This window comes from Xylocopa sonorina, chromosome 3 (assembly GCF_050948175.1).
Source record: "Xylocopa sonorina isolate GNS202 chromosome 3, iyXylSono1_principal, whole genome shotgun sequence".
Classification (NCBI taxonomy): Eukaryota; Metazoa; Arthropoda; class Insecta; order Hymenoptera; family Apidae; genus Xylocopa; species Xylocopa sonorina.
In genome coordinates this window covers 2168899-2181906 of record NC_135195.1, presented here as the reverse complement: position 1 = coordinate 2181906, position 13008 = coordinate 2168899, and the positions used below count along the sequence as shown (strand labels likewise).

Here is a 13008-nt window from a genome sequence, read left to right as displayed (position 1 = left end):
GAATCTTGTTTGATACGAGAATTAGGTTTTAATCAGTTAGCTGTGGAATTTATTTTTAAACTTCCCTCACCAGATGCATTATTAAAATCAAGCGATAATCATGTTTGTACACTTCGAACACAACACAAATGGTCCTGGATGCGCTGAAGAAAATAATCAACTAGTTTTGTAGAAAGCAATACATTGTATAAGAATAACCTCCATTAAGAAGAATTTCACTTTTTAAATTTACTGCAGATTTACTGCTAATATAAAAGAAACATAATACTAAGCAATATCTATATTGCGTGTTACTGAAACTTTGAGTTTTTATATCGAACGGCAATTTTTTATTTTCCACGACATGCATACGCGTTAATCGCACCACAATGGTACTTTGGATTGTGTATACACGTTGAACGTAGTTAATTGGTTAATCAAGAAAAATACACTTAGCTACATATGTTGTCTTATGACGAAGACGAATAAAGGACAAATCTGCAAGAACGAAATTTAAGAAAAGTAGCTTTCAACCACTGTGACGTCACACACACGTTACACCGAACCGTGCACATCGATCGATACGCTTAACAATGAAGTCCAGTGAGGATTTCATATATTTGATCCGTTTGAGATAAAGAAGCGGTCTTCCTCTTTTGTAAATGATTAAACATATTTTATTGCTACGCGGTATTATCTGTGATCGATCAATAGATTGGCAGTTGATTATCTTTCCGTTGATGAGTGTGCCTTTCTAAAATTATTATTATAATGATGTTATTTGTGAATTATGTTCGCGAGTTATTGAAATTTCGTTTTTTCACTCGAGTTTTCAGTTTTTTTATGTGGTCTAATGTAATAGTATGGTTGAGCGTAACGTGGAGCACTTCGCCTAGATGTAGAACCGGACGGGGGACGATCGGCACTTGTCATAGAGCGATAATAATTTCTAATTAATAAATTGCTCATATCAGTCCACTACATTCATAAATTTTGTCGTGATATTGACGTGGACAGTTGAAATACTATTATTTATTTGATGAGTTTTGATAGTGAGGATGGTTTCGTCTTGTGGTTTCTATGTATTCCAAGAACCAAGTGTGAGTCTTGATAAAAGAAGTATAGAAACAAGGCAGATTTCGTGGCAGGTGTTTGTTGGATTTGCTTAAAAAATTGATTTCTGTATTTGCTTTTCTTGATAATAAAACATTAGCACATCAGACTATCATATTAAACAATTAAAATAAGAGTTAGAAAATAGAGGCTTTATTGTCATATTAAGTAAGAGGTGAATTTGTTTCTGTAGTTGGTGGTCATTTGTATTTCGATGTACTTTGGCGGTTTGTGTCTAGTATCATTTACGCGAAATATTACTTTTTCGCGCAAATAGTACACCATGTACACCATTACGTTTATAGCAATGGGCGTTAAAACGCAAACGAGGTCGATCTAAACGAAGGAACGTTTTTGATGTTCTTGTGCACGAGGAAACCATTTCCGTAATGTCTCTCTTGGCATAGAACAACGCCTCTAAAAAATATTCTTTCGAGAAAAGGATTGTAGATAATAAGGAATGGTTGGGACGAACGTAAATACATGTACATGGAACTTTTTGGAAGTATATTGAAATATACGATTATGTAATTTGTTAACTCAGAAATTCAGTTTGATTTTGACACCCTAATTGTAATATTTTTACTTTTGGACTTAAACAGTAATTTTTTTCATTGTTACTAATTTTTTATCCCAACTTGTAGTTTACAATAGAGCTGTATGTAATTGAATATAATTCCAGTACAAATTTTTTAATTAATAAGATTCGAATGCATGAATTTATTTTACACTCTAACATAATTTGTTTATATTCTGTACGGTAACAGTATAATTATTCAATTTTCATAAAATTATTCGTGTAATAATTTGAATACACGAATAGGTAAAGCATCAGCCTTTGGTCTAGAGTATTTTATGCGAGCAATAACAAAACGAAGTATGACGTTTTCATTAGTTGTTCCTTGGAATTAATAAACTGGAGGCATCGAAAAGTTTCAAGTTTCGCTCGCTACTAAATAATTTATGCTGTTTATGGTTTATGTTAAAGTGTCGCTGCCGATTATGTATTCCTCGGGGGTTCATTCCAGGGTTGCAACTTTAAATTCATTCCTCGCACCCCAGAGAAACGGCGGAACTGACTGCACACCAACTATGTCGTTTCCGTTTTTCTTAGTCGTTGACGTTTATTCCCAATGGGAACGATTATATTCGAGTTTATAACACGGACGTAAAGGTTTCGTTATTTTCTCTGATTTCTAATCAAATTAATATCAACTTTATTACAATTTAATATTAAATATCTACACGTAATCTATTTAAAATTATTTTATCGATCTTAATTATTTTCCGATTACACTTATCTTCCATTACAGTTTCTCTTCTCTTGCTGTGTTGTAAATATAATTTTAAAGGAACTCGCTACACTTTTGTTGCAACGCTAATTACTTACGTCGTCGAAATGGCTGATTTCACGAACTTCGTGTAAACTGACAGTTTACTATTCGCGTGGCAGGGGAATTAATTTGTAATCAAGCGACGCTCGAACAGTTTTGCGGGATCTCGTTCACCATCATGGGCGGCTATTAGCGCAAGTTCACGAACGAGAATTGGGTCAAGTAGGAGTCACGAAAAGTGACGAGTGTCAAACGATCACCGAACTGGGGATCACGAACGATCTTGACGAATCGTGTTCAGGAGGAACAGTTCCAACTTTGCATAAAGTTTCTACGGTTAGGCGGTAATCTCGTTGAATTTGCCACGACGGCGACGGTTCTCTGCGCCGCGATACCGAAGAATTTACGCGGACTTATCCGGATGAAAGTATAAGATTAAAATGTAATCCAGTGTCGGGAAGTTGGCCAGGATTGGAACACGAAAGAAGGTGCTCGATTTCGACTGCGCGAATAGTGAATACCATTACTTTCTAGTTAAAATTTAAGGAAAATATTCCTTATACATATTATTATATTTATATTATATATTATTTTAAAATTTCGTTGACTTTTATTCCACATTATTATATTTTTAATTGTATATGATTGTACAATGATTCGCTTTATGATTTATTATTCAAGAAAATTTTCTACTCTTTCAATTAGCAAAATTATTATCCTCAAATTTTATTCAATCTTTATTTGTGGACAGATGGGTATGCAAGAGTTAATCTATACGTGAGATATAATTTATCCTTTAGAATATTTTTCTTTTATTATATTTAGAATTTTGATAATTTATATTAATAAATTCCTTTTTACGTTCGCGCAATTTACAATTTTTAATAAAATAGTTTTCTTGTCCTACGATTAGTCTGAAAGTTATAGGGGCAAGAAAATTGGAAGCCTTATCGTTCCTGTGAGAAATTATGGCTTTTAATATCACTGACGCCTTAACCACGAACTTGCAATCAAGTTTTTTCATTCATTTTCGGATATCGTATCTGTATTTTGTGATAAGCTATTTAGGGCGAATGAGCAGTTAAAATTTAATAATATAAAGTACTTTCAAACGATTCGCGATCAATCTGACACCTCTTTCTCTCTCTCTCTCTCTCTCTCTCTCTCTTTTTCTCTCAAAAAGGATTACTAGTAAAGTACATAGAAGAGAGGGAAGGAAAAAGAAACAGAGATAGTAACAAATTTCTATGAAAAATATGTGATAAATAAATACGTTAAAATATACAAAGTCTTAAATATTTCTTTATAAAACAAAAATGTAAACCTATAATTTTGCAAGCACCTATGTACAAAATTTGACAATAGATACACATCCTTCCACTTTAAGGCACACGTGCCTTTCCATCATTTCTGTCTCTAATCGCGGTTTGTAACCATACTGCTTTAATTACTTTTTTACTACCACAGTTATGTGCACGCAGGGTGGACCGTAAATCGTTGCGCAAATGGAGCAAGTAACATTTTATGGTTCAAAATGGGACAATGTGATAGTATAATATAACTGCCTGTAAAATGTAAAAAAATGTATATGTTTTAAAAGGTCCACAAAGTTTCTGTTCATTCGGCATATCCCACATGAAATTCTCTAAGGTTTATCGTCTAAATTTTTCATTGACATCCACTTTAACTTTCTCTATGTTAAAAACTAGACAATTCATGTTACCATTCGTTCTTTAATTTTACGAAAGAAGAAAAATGAATCCGCCACGTACGAAGAAAACGAAACAAGGGGGTGTAGTCAAACAGGTGGCCGTGTTTGCCAAGCGACGACAAAGCAGGAATATTACGTTAAGTGGAACGTCTCGTTATACGTGTACACAACGCAAAGACCGATCGCGCTGCTATGGCATCAAGGATGCCCATCGAACGTTCGCGGCCAATAAATTAACGTAAACGCGATTTCATTCGTTCTAAAAATTATTTTCACCCCTCGATATGGCGCGCCACACAGTTCTCCTTCCTGCGACTCGTATTCCTCCATGTTTTCAAAAAACTACGTCAACACAGAAGACACCCCTTTCCCGGCGGCTCTTCCTTCTTTCACCTTTATTACCTCCGACTTTCTTATTTCACCGGCCCCCCTTTTTTCATTTATGAACTTCCGCCCATAGTTTTACATTTTCCGAGCGCGCTGTCCATTTTCCTGTCTACCCCTAAGTACCACTCTTGCCTCTCTTTCCCTTTATTCTAAGGAGGGCCTTGTGAGCGTATCTCGATTCCACAACACAGGCTCTCCTTTCTTTTTCCCAAAGCAACGAAATGAATTTCTTCCACTTTTCTAAAGGGTCTTCTCTTTTCGAACAACCGCTACGCCGTCCCCTATCCATTCGGACTATTCCACTTCGCCTCCAATTATCTCCCTAAGTGATTCCGGCCCGCAAAAACTCGACGAACCAACTCAATTTATCCGATCAGTAGCGGAATGTTCCGATCCGGTTTCTTTCGTCTCATTCCCTTTTCTTTCCGCCATCAGTTTTCTCACCACTTCACTTCTTTTTACTCTTTTATCCCGCCGTGTTACGTACTGCGCGTCATTCTCGATATCTTATGCAGTATTTTATCTTCTAGCTGTTCGGTTTTGATAATCGAACGTGCTAATCCTTGAGCACAGAAAGTAGAACCATAAAATAGTAGTGACTTTTAATCAATACAGTTCGGATACAATCGAACTGATTCTATTGTCAGCTTTCATTTTAATTAAACACATGGTAACCATACCCTTCCACGGTGCGGCGATAATATTCAAGAAGCCATTACTTTTTCCATGGGTCTAACAGAAGTTCACATTTCTACTTTCGAATTTTTGTGTCGCTGCTTCATTGCTCAAGTCAAGGCGTTTCTTGTGTTTATTACTTGCTACGTGGGTACATATGCTACCTGCGGATGACCGATGGTTTGGGGGCGGTCAGTTTTCCATTTCTTCAGAGTTTTTTTTTCACATTCAGTCAGTTCTGATGAAAATTCATAATATTACAATAGACGGATCCGCTTGTCCTAGCAGAGTGAGACACACTAATCAACATTTCGAGTTTGATGCAAAACACACAGTAGAACAGAATTCAACAAGCAAGTACACATATCGATTAGATTAACATGTATACATTACAAGCTGCTAGTATTGATATAACACTTAGAAGTTAGAGTTCGTGATTATTGAGAGAGTGACCATTTTCATATTTGGAAAAACACACAAAATATGCAGTCCACTTAATACAAATTCAGCCCTTTTGTTACTAAATTAACGAGAGAAACGCGTTCACGGCTATCGTCGACAAGGAACACGATACGTAACATTACACTAGCGTTTTGGTTTTCGCTAGCATTTTAACACAGAATGTTACAGTAAAATATAGGTGTAAGTCTACGTACTACAAATGTCTAAAGTTGTTCGAAGTACGAGAAAATTAAAAGTTTAGAGGTTGGAAGAAATTGGTGAGGAACGCGACCGTTAAATCTCATTGGTTAAGAAAAGTTTTGCTAAGGTGGAATAAATGACCGCTTCAAATCAACGGCCACACGCAGGTACTAAGTGCACCCTCGAAAATTCCGCGTGTCCTAAACATTGATCGTAGCTAGCAATAAACTCAAGATGTACCTCGACTTGAACAATAAAGCAGTGATACAAAGGCTGGAAAGTAAATGTGGACCACTGTAGGGCATTTGTAATAAAAACTAACAACTAAAATTTGATTCAAATGTAACGACTTCCTGGATGTTATTGCTGCTATAAGCAATTACTTAGCAGATGTATGACTAATTGCATATACAACAAAAGATCTTAGTTTTTCTAATAGGGTTGTTACCCGACAGAACCGTTTTATAATAGTGTTCTTCAATATTAATTTCTAATTGGTAACAAAACTTAAGAACAAAAAAGCATCTACACATGATGATGATATGCTCGGTCATAAAAATGAACAATTTCCATAAAGAAGCTAGAAATTTATATTTCTCGATTATAGACTTTCGAACGATTCAATTAAAATCTGTTCAATAAATTGACATACGGTTTGATTTTCAGCAACAATCGATAATTTTGCTAGTATCGCGTTTGGGGTTATACTAAAAATATTAACGCTGAATAGCCCCGTTGAAAGTCGACTGGACTACGCTAGCGCTTTGATGCACCTCGAAATCGTCATTTTGTCCGATGCTCCCCGGTTGAACAGACTATTTTACGTTTCCCCGTCCTCGTTCTTTCATCGTTGGCCATTCGGTGGGCGCTGCCTCTTGGCGAGAATAAATGCGCGTGTTCCTGATCCGACGTGGCAAAAAGGAAGCCGTGAAACGCGTTCTTTGTGAAAATTCTCTGGAACGGCTTATGGCCGCAGAGAGAAAAATATTTTCACCATTCAGGCCGCATCGACCGTAGACACTGTTAATATTTGTACATCGTAGGTGCACGGTGGAAGTGTTAGTGCGCGAGCTACCCTATCTGGATAATTGCAACACGTTCCCTCTCTGACTTTAACGTTAGCTATAGATGAACGCGCGAAGATTGTTTCGTGTGATTTTACCTGGATACGGTTTTGTATTTCTGGTAATACGAGAGAAGATTTTTTTTTTTTGATTCAGAAATTTTTCTACGATGAAGTCATTTGAGAAGTCGATTTTAGGTGTTGCAGAGTAATTGGAGTATTGGGTTTGTATAAATGTTGGTGTTCTTAATTTTTAAATACATTTTTTAAATGCAAATTTGTTCATTTTAATTACTTCGTTATCAAATTTTTTGCGGAAGAAATAAATCCAAAGCCTTTAACGGCTCATCTATAAATATATGTAGTTCTTGATCAAGAAAAATAAACAATGCCAAAGAATAATAAAATTGTCAAATAACCTACAAGAAGGTTATTGAAAACATTTATGAGAAACTAGTTTCTCCAAATTTCTTTAAAAATTCTGTGACCAATTCGAGAGATGGAATTTTTCTAAAGAAAAAAGGAACGAATCGGTTCCTTTCATTGGTAGTTTTTTCTTGATCGCAAGGAATCTCGATTTGGTAGTTAGTTCTATTTGAAACCTAACGACACATTGATTAGTTTCCTTCAGCAATAGGATGATTAGTTTGATTCAACGTCAAGTGAATGGGCGGTCTAACCTAAGGCGATCGCGATAGTTTCTCAGAACCGATTCCTTCAACTTCGAGTTTCTGTACTAATAGGGACAGTAAAATTGAATTTTCTTGAAATTATCATTGGTGCAGCATCGGCGAGTTTAATTATTTAAATCATCAATTTCTGGTTTTAGTAGATGGAAGATAATACCGTGTAAACAAGTTACTCAGCAATTTTAATTCTTTTAATTATAAATGCTTCCTATTGTGACAGTCTTTTTAAATACTTGAAACATTATCTTACAAATTTCTAATTATATCCTTAGAGCTCTCCTTAATTTAAAAATTAATACATCGATCCATCGAATTTTTTCAATGTTTGGGCTTCCGGCTTGTAAGGACACGGTGTAACGAACGTAAAAAAGTTTTCTGTTCTTTGTCTGGATTATATCACTATTAGCTGCTCCCTTAAATTTCTCATTGCAGGTCTTTTTACGGTTAATAATAATCTTAAAACAGAATTTTATATTTTTTTTTACAGATGATCTACTTTCTTATGTATAGGGCACAATAGCTCTATATCTTGTACTTGATGCAAAGTTATCGTAGATATATACTTAGACTAGAAAAATTGTTGTTAAACGCAGCAGTAAGATTTAAATTTTAATTCTTCGTGATCATAATAGAAACCAACATTTCAGTTTCTATGAAGATCAAATAGAAGCTTTTTTACACAGTTACGAGAAATGAAATTCTTTTATTGTTTAAGATATTGAAGATAAAAGTGGAGCTTTAATAATAGTTATAACTGTAATAAACGTGGAAATATATCCAACCCAGAACGTTGATATTGTAGCGAACCGTGTCGACAGATGGTTCATACATCTTACATGTGAGACGAAATGGTTGAACCACGTGTACTCCATAGCTATAGACTACCTAATTTGTAGTCTTTAGCGTAACTCATATTAAGTTAAAAACCAAAATTCCATTTCCTTCCTTCCGCAGCTACTATATCAATACGATAACTACATCTTACAGTAAAGATCATTTTCAACTATAAACCTAGAAAATACTCAATTTTTAGACATTTAAAACATGCCATCCATTTTTTGTTTAATGATAATCCTCTATACTTACAATAATATACATACATAGCTATATCTATGGTTTTGTAATAAAATTTTATCCTCTTAATAATAAGTGTTGGGATATTTTTTAAGTTAAATTGCACATCTCCAAGCATGGACATTAAAAAACTGAAAATCTATAGCAATTAACACGCGAAACTTATCTTTCTCTTAAAGAGGATTCGCTCGGAAACAAGGGGATCGTCGAGCCAATTTCTTCAGCGATCCCTCGCGACTACTTAAGTCGTCTCGTTCCTCTCATTCCGTCCCAGCGTTTCCATTCCACCTCGCTTTTCGACTCTAGTAATTCTGTTTCGCGAGACGATCGTTCGTTCCTCTACAATTTACTCCGCACAATTTATTCCCCGCGTTATCGTTTACGACGACGATCTTTTTATCCCCGGCTCCCGCGGTGGATATTTTATGGAGCACGGAAAAACAGGAAGACCGATTGCACGCGTTCGAAGTCGAGCCCGGTGGTTCCTATCGAAGAGATCGTCAGCAAAATGAGCGTCGTTGATACGCGAACGGGAATAAATCGGGACGCGTCGATTCGGCTGCGCGAACGGAGCTGAGCGGAATTGTCGGAGTAAACGAGGCGGGATATACGAGTTGACATCGGCCACATAAACGATACGCGAAGCGTACAAAAATTATGGAGAAGTTGTGCGCGGGTAAACTTGTTTTTGTATCGTTTGTTTTTCCGACGCGTCTAAAATTGGGGAAACGAGAGAGGCATTGTAATTTCGTGACAATTTTCGAATATTCTGACATCGTCACGCGTTGTCGTTTGACAAACTACAACTAACTGAACAAGAAAAAGCTAAAGTGCTCTCTACACAGCCAACTGGAGGATGTAGAGTTTTCTTTGAGAAACACAATTGCCTCAATAATTTGTTAGAACTAATCTTGTATGTGCAAGTCATAATTAAAAACTTTTTTCTTCGAGTTGAAAAATAAGAATATTCTTCAATTAACCAAAATTCACTGAATATGGCCGGCTACTCGAAAAGAGAACATCGCAAAAAATTAACGCAGCAATCCGTCATCAAAGAATATCAGAATTCATATATGAAATTTGCGATTACTGATCGATTGTAAGAAAGTTAAGCCATGATTGCAAGGGTAATACTGTCAACAAAACGATGGTGGAATGCGCCATCGACACGCACGATTCTTCCCGTTCCTAAGTACGTGTCGCGGCGTTTAGCTTTTACGACGTTCGTCGTAAAATACCGTTTTAGCGATACTCACCGTTTATGTGGAGATTCACGTGAATATACTTGGGCGGATGAGTGCTGATTTGACACTCGTACTGGCCCTCGTCGCTACTGTCCACAGGTTCGATTTGTAGGCGCCAGTTGTCTGGATATTGGAACTTCACCTTGTATCTTGGAACTCCTGTGTACGTGTTATGTCCCACCGTCAGCAGTTCTACTGTTTTTCCATTATCTTGTCTTCGTACCCAGGAAACCTGTCGACAAAATTATATTACGCTCCCTTGTTTCATCGACTGAATTGAATTATTATATTTTGCTGGATTCCTTGGGAACCAAAAAATGTGGAAGTGTACGTTTCTTTCCTTATCCTCGTGCTGACATTTTGTTGTGTATACGTAGAGGATAGGTACGTAGGATATAAAATTTAGTAACGTTTGGTGTAATAATGCTTTCTACTGCGGAATTTTATTACGCAGGCAAAAGTTGTACAAAATATTGGTTTATTTAATGTATTGCTTATTTCAGAATTTGTGTAGCAGTTGTATATTTACAATTTTTTGTATTGGAATTATACGTATAAATACAAGTATTAAATTTCCTATAATTGAATACAGAATTTGCATTGAAATTCAGTCTTTAGCAGATCAAAGTTATCCTTTTGCATATCGAATTCACCTCTTCAAAATTAAATCCTCGCTTTTATGAATCGAACACGTTTGTTTTCCCTTCAAATCACATATTTGCTTTGTTGCAATTGCTACACCCACGAATTGTCACAGTCGTTCCGTAAAATTATCACCGTCAGTTTAATCATTACATACCGACAATAAAATATTTAATTTTGAACCGACAAAAATGCATTGAATTTTATTTTGACAATTAAAATCTAAGGATACAAATTTATCGAAAAATTTGGAATTTGATGTAAGTACAAAGCATTGAAAAATTTGACTCGAGAAAGGATAAACGGAGTACTTTGGCAGGACTGGAAAAATTTAATATTGTGAAAATGAAATGTAAAAGTTGATCAAAAAATATATATATATATATACTGTAGTACAGGGTATATTAGGGTGCACCATAAGTTTCTTCCGCGCCCAGCAACGACGGATACTGGCTTCATCAAGAGTATGTTCGCTGAAAATCCGCAATATAGTGGATAACATTCCCAGGACAACGGTTTCTAAGCATTTAATCAAAATGGGATATGTGGATCGGTATGAAGTTAGGGTTTCACACCGATTGATGGAGGTCGGCCTCAAAAACCACACCTCTACGTACGATTTGCTTCTTCAGAAACATAAAAGAAATCTTTTTGTGAAGAATCTTGTCGCTGGAGACAAAACTTGGATTTTGTATAAAACTATGCGTCTAAAACGCATTGGAACGCGACTGGAAAGGTGTAGTGTACTACGAGCTGCTTCGTAGTAACTCGTACTAGTACTAACTGTACTAACTCGATCAATTGAAAGCCACTACGGTCGAAAAACCGCTATTACCTTGGCCGTGAGACAGAAACTATTACAGTTTGATTTGCCCCATCCAATTATTACTTGTTTCCCTCGTTAAAAAATTCTCTCCATGATAAAATCAAATCCGTAAGCGAAGTAAAAAATATTTTGCAAGTAAGCCTTAACAATTTTGGAAAGAGGGCATAATGAGGTTTCCTGAGAGATGGAAAAAGATAATAAAGCAGGCCTTCAACAACAAATATCGTGTATTGATTTTGCATAAAAAAAAAAAAAAAAGGAAAGAAAGAACCTTATGGGACACCCTAATATATACTTTTTGCAGTGGTCATAGAAATGTAGAGGAAAGCGTGTTGTCCAATTGTTCGTAACGCGTGTATACACGGCGGCACCACGCGCGCGATTGGTATCTTTCCGATAAACAAGGATCCGAAATCCGCAGTTTATCCACGTAACTGGAATTGGATAGTGTTTCCTGGTATTCCCATTAAGTGCGCGCGATATCGTACATCTTCGACATGGATATTCAGCCTACCATTATCCGCTCAACAGAGATTGCCGCGTATGGACAGTTATCAATGATGCACGTGATCGCTACCGATCGTGATCGATTGCTTTTGCCACCTTTCTCGCCAGAGCACAAGGTATTCGATGAAACATTTCGATAGAAACCAATCTAGCATTAATCTTTTTTCATTTTTGAAACGCATCAGCGTCGATCTCGGAGTACTGTACCCTTTGAGCAGAATAAATGCTTCCGTGGATCTGATGAATTCCATTTCCGTTAGGGTAGAGTTATGGTTTATTGTAACAATCTTTTTGCACTGATTTTATGTGCTTAAAAAGAAATGCCAAATGAAATACAAAAGTGTGGCTATCTATTTCGACTATACCCTATACGCAGATAAATAGAAACGGTTAACAAAGTATCGAGTTAATTAGCAATTACTGGTGGTTCATATTTTAGAGCAACGGTCTATCAGAATCTGTCGCGTTAAAATCTCAATCGACGATGGCGTCAGGGGTCATAAACTGGACCGGCCATTGTTCAACGAATAGTTCAAACAATGTGCAGCAATAAATATCGTCTTTAGCCAAGTTATGCACTCTCAGTATAATCATGCATGCATAACCGCGTTAGTCTACACAGTCGTTAGCAGTAATAGCAACAGCAACGACATTAATAGTCTAATATTAGCGTTGAGGCGAGCTTAACCCCGGTTCAGCCAAGTGCTACGCTTATGGGATTTAACTACTCTTGCCGGTCAAGTTTCTGTAGAGTTTACACGTGGTCCTCGGTTCAGGGTGTATCAAGAAATTCGTGATAAATCTATCGATGAATATGTCTGTCATCTGATATCGATGAATTAAACCATTTAATTATTGCGTTTAGATAGCGTACGTTCGTAATCAAAATCTTGTGATATCGATTTCTGATCACAGTTAGAATTCAAACGGATAAATTAAAATTTTTTATTTCTATTTTTTGAAATGTTAAATCTGTAGAATATATGATATCAAGTGTAAAAATTTGACATACGGATGGGCTGAGAGTGAAGTAAGTCTTTGCTTCCTAGGAATCTCGTTATAAGTGGATTATGATGAGTCAGGGTGTGCAAAGAAATTAATTTAAATAAATCGTGTGTATGC

General features: G+C 36.2%; 1 protein-coding gene across 3 annotated transcripts in view; it reads right to left on the bottom strand.

Moving 5' to 3' along the window:
• The window catches only part of LOC143422491 (limbic system-associated membrane protein), a 331439-nt gene that overhangs the window by 18849 nt on the left and 299582 nt on the right, over positions 1–13008 (bottom strand). For all 3 annotated transcript variants that reach the window (XM_076893174.1, XM_076893175.1, XM_076893176.1), the window contains exon 5: positions 9924–10143. In XM_076893174.1, the coding sequence (XP_076749289.1) occupies positions 9924–10143 (220 nt within the window). The remainder of the gene's footprint in view (positions 1–9923; positions 10144–13008) is intronic.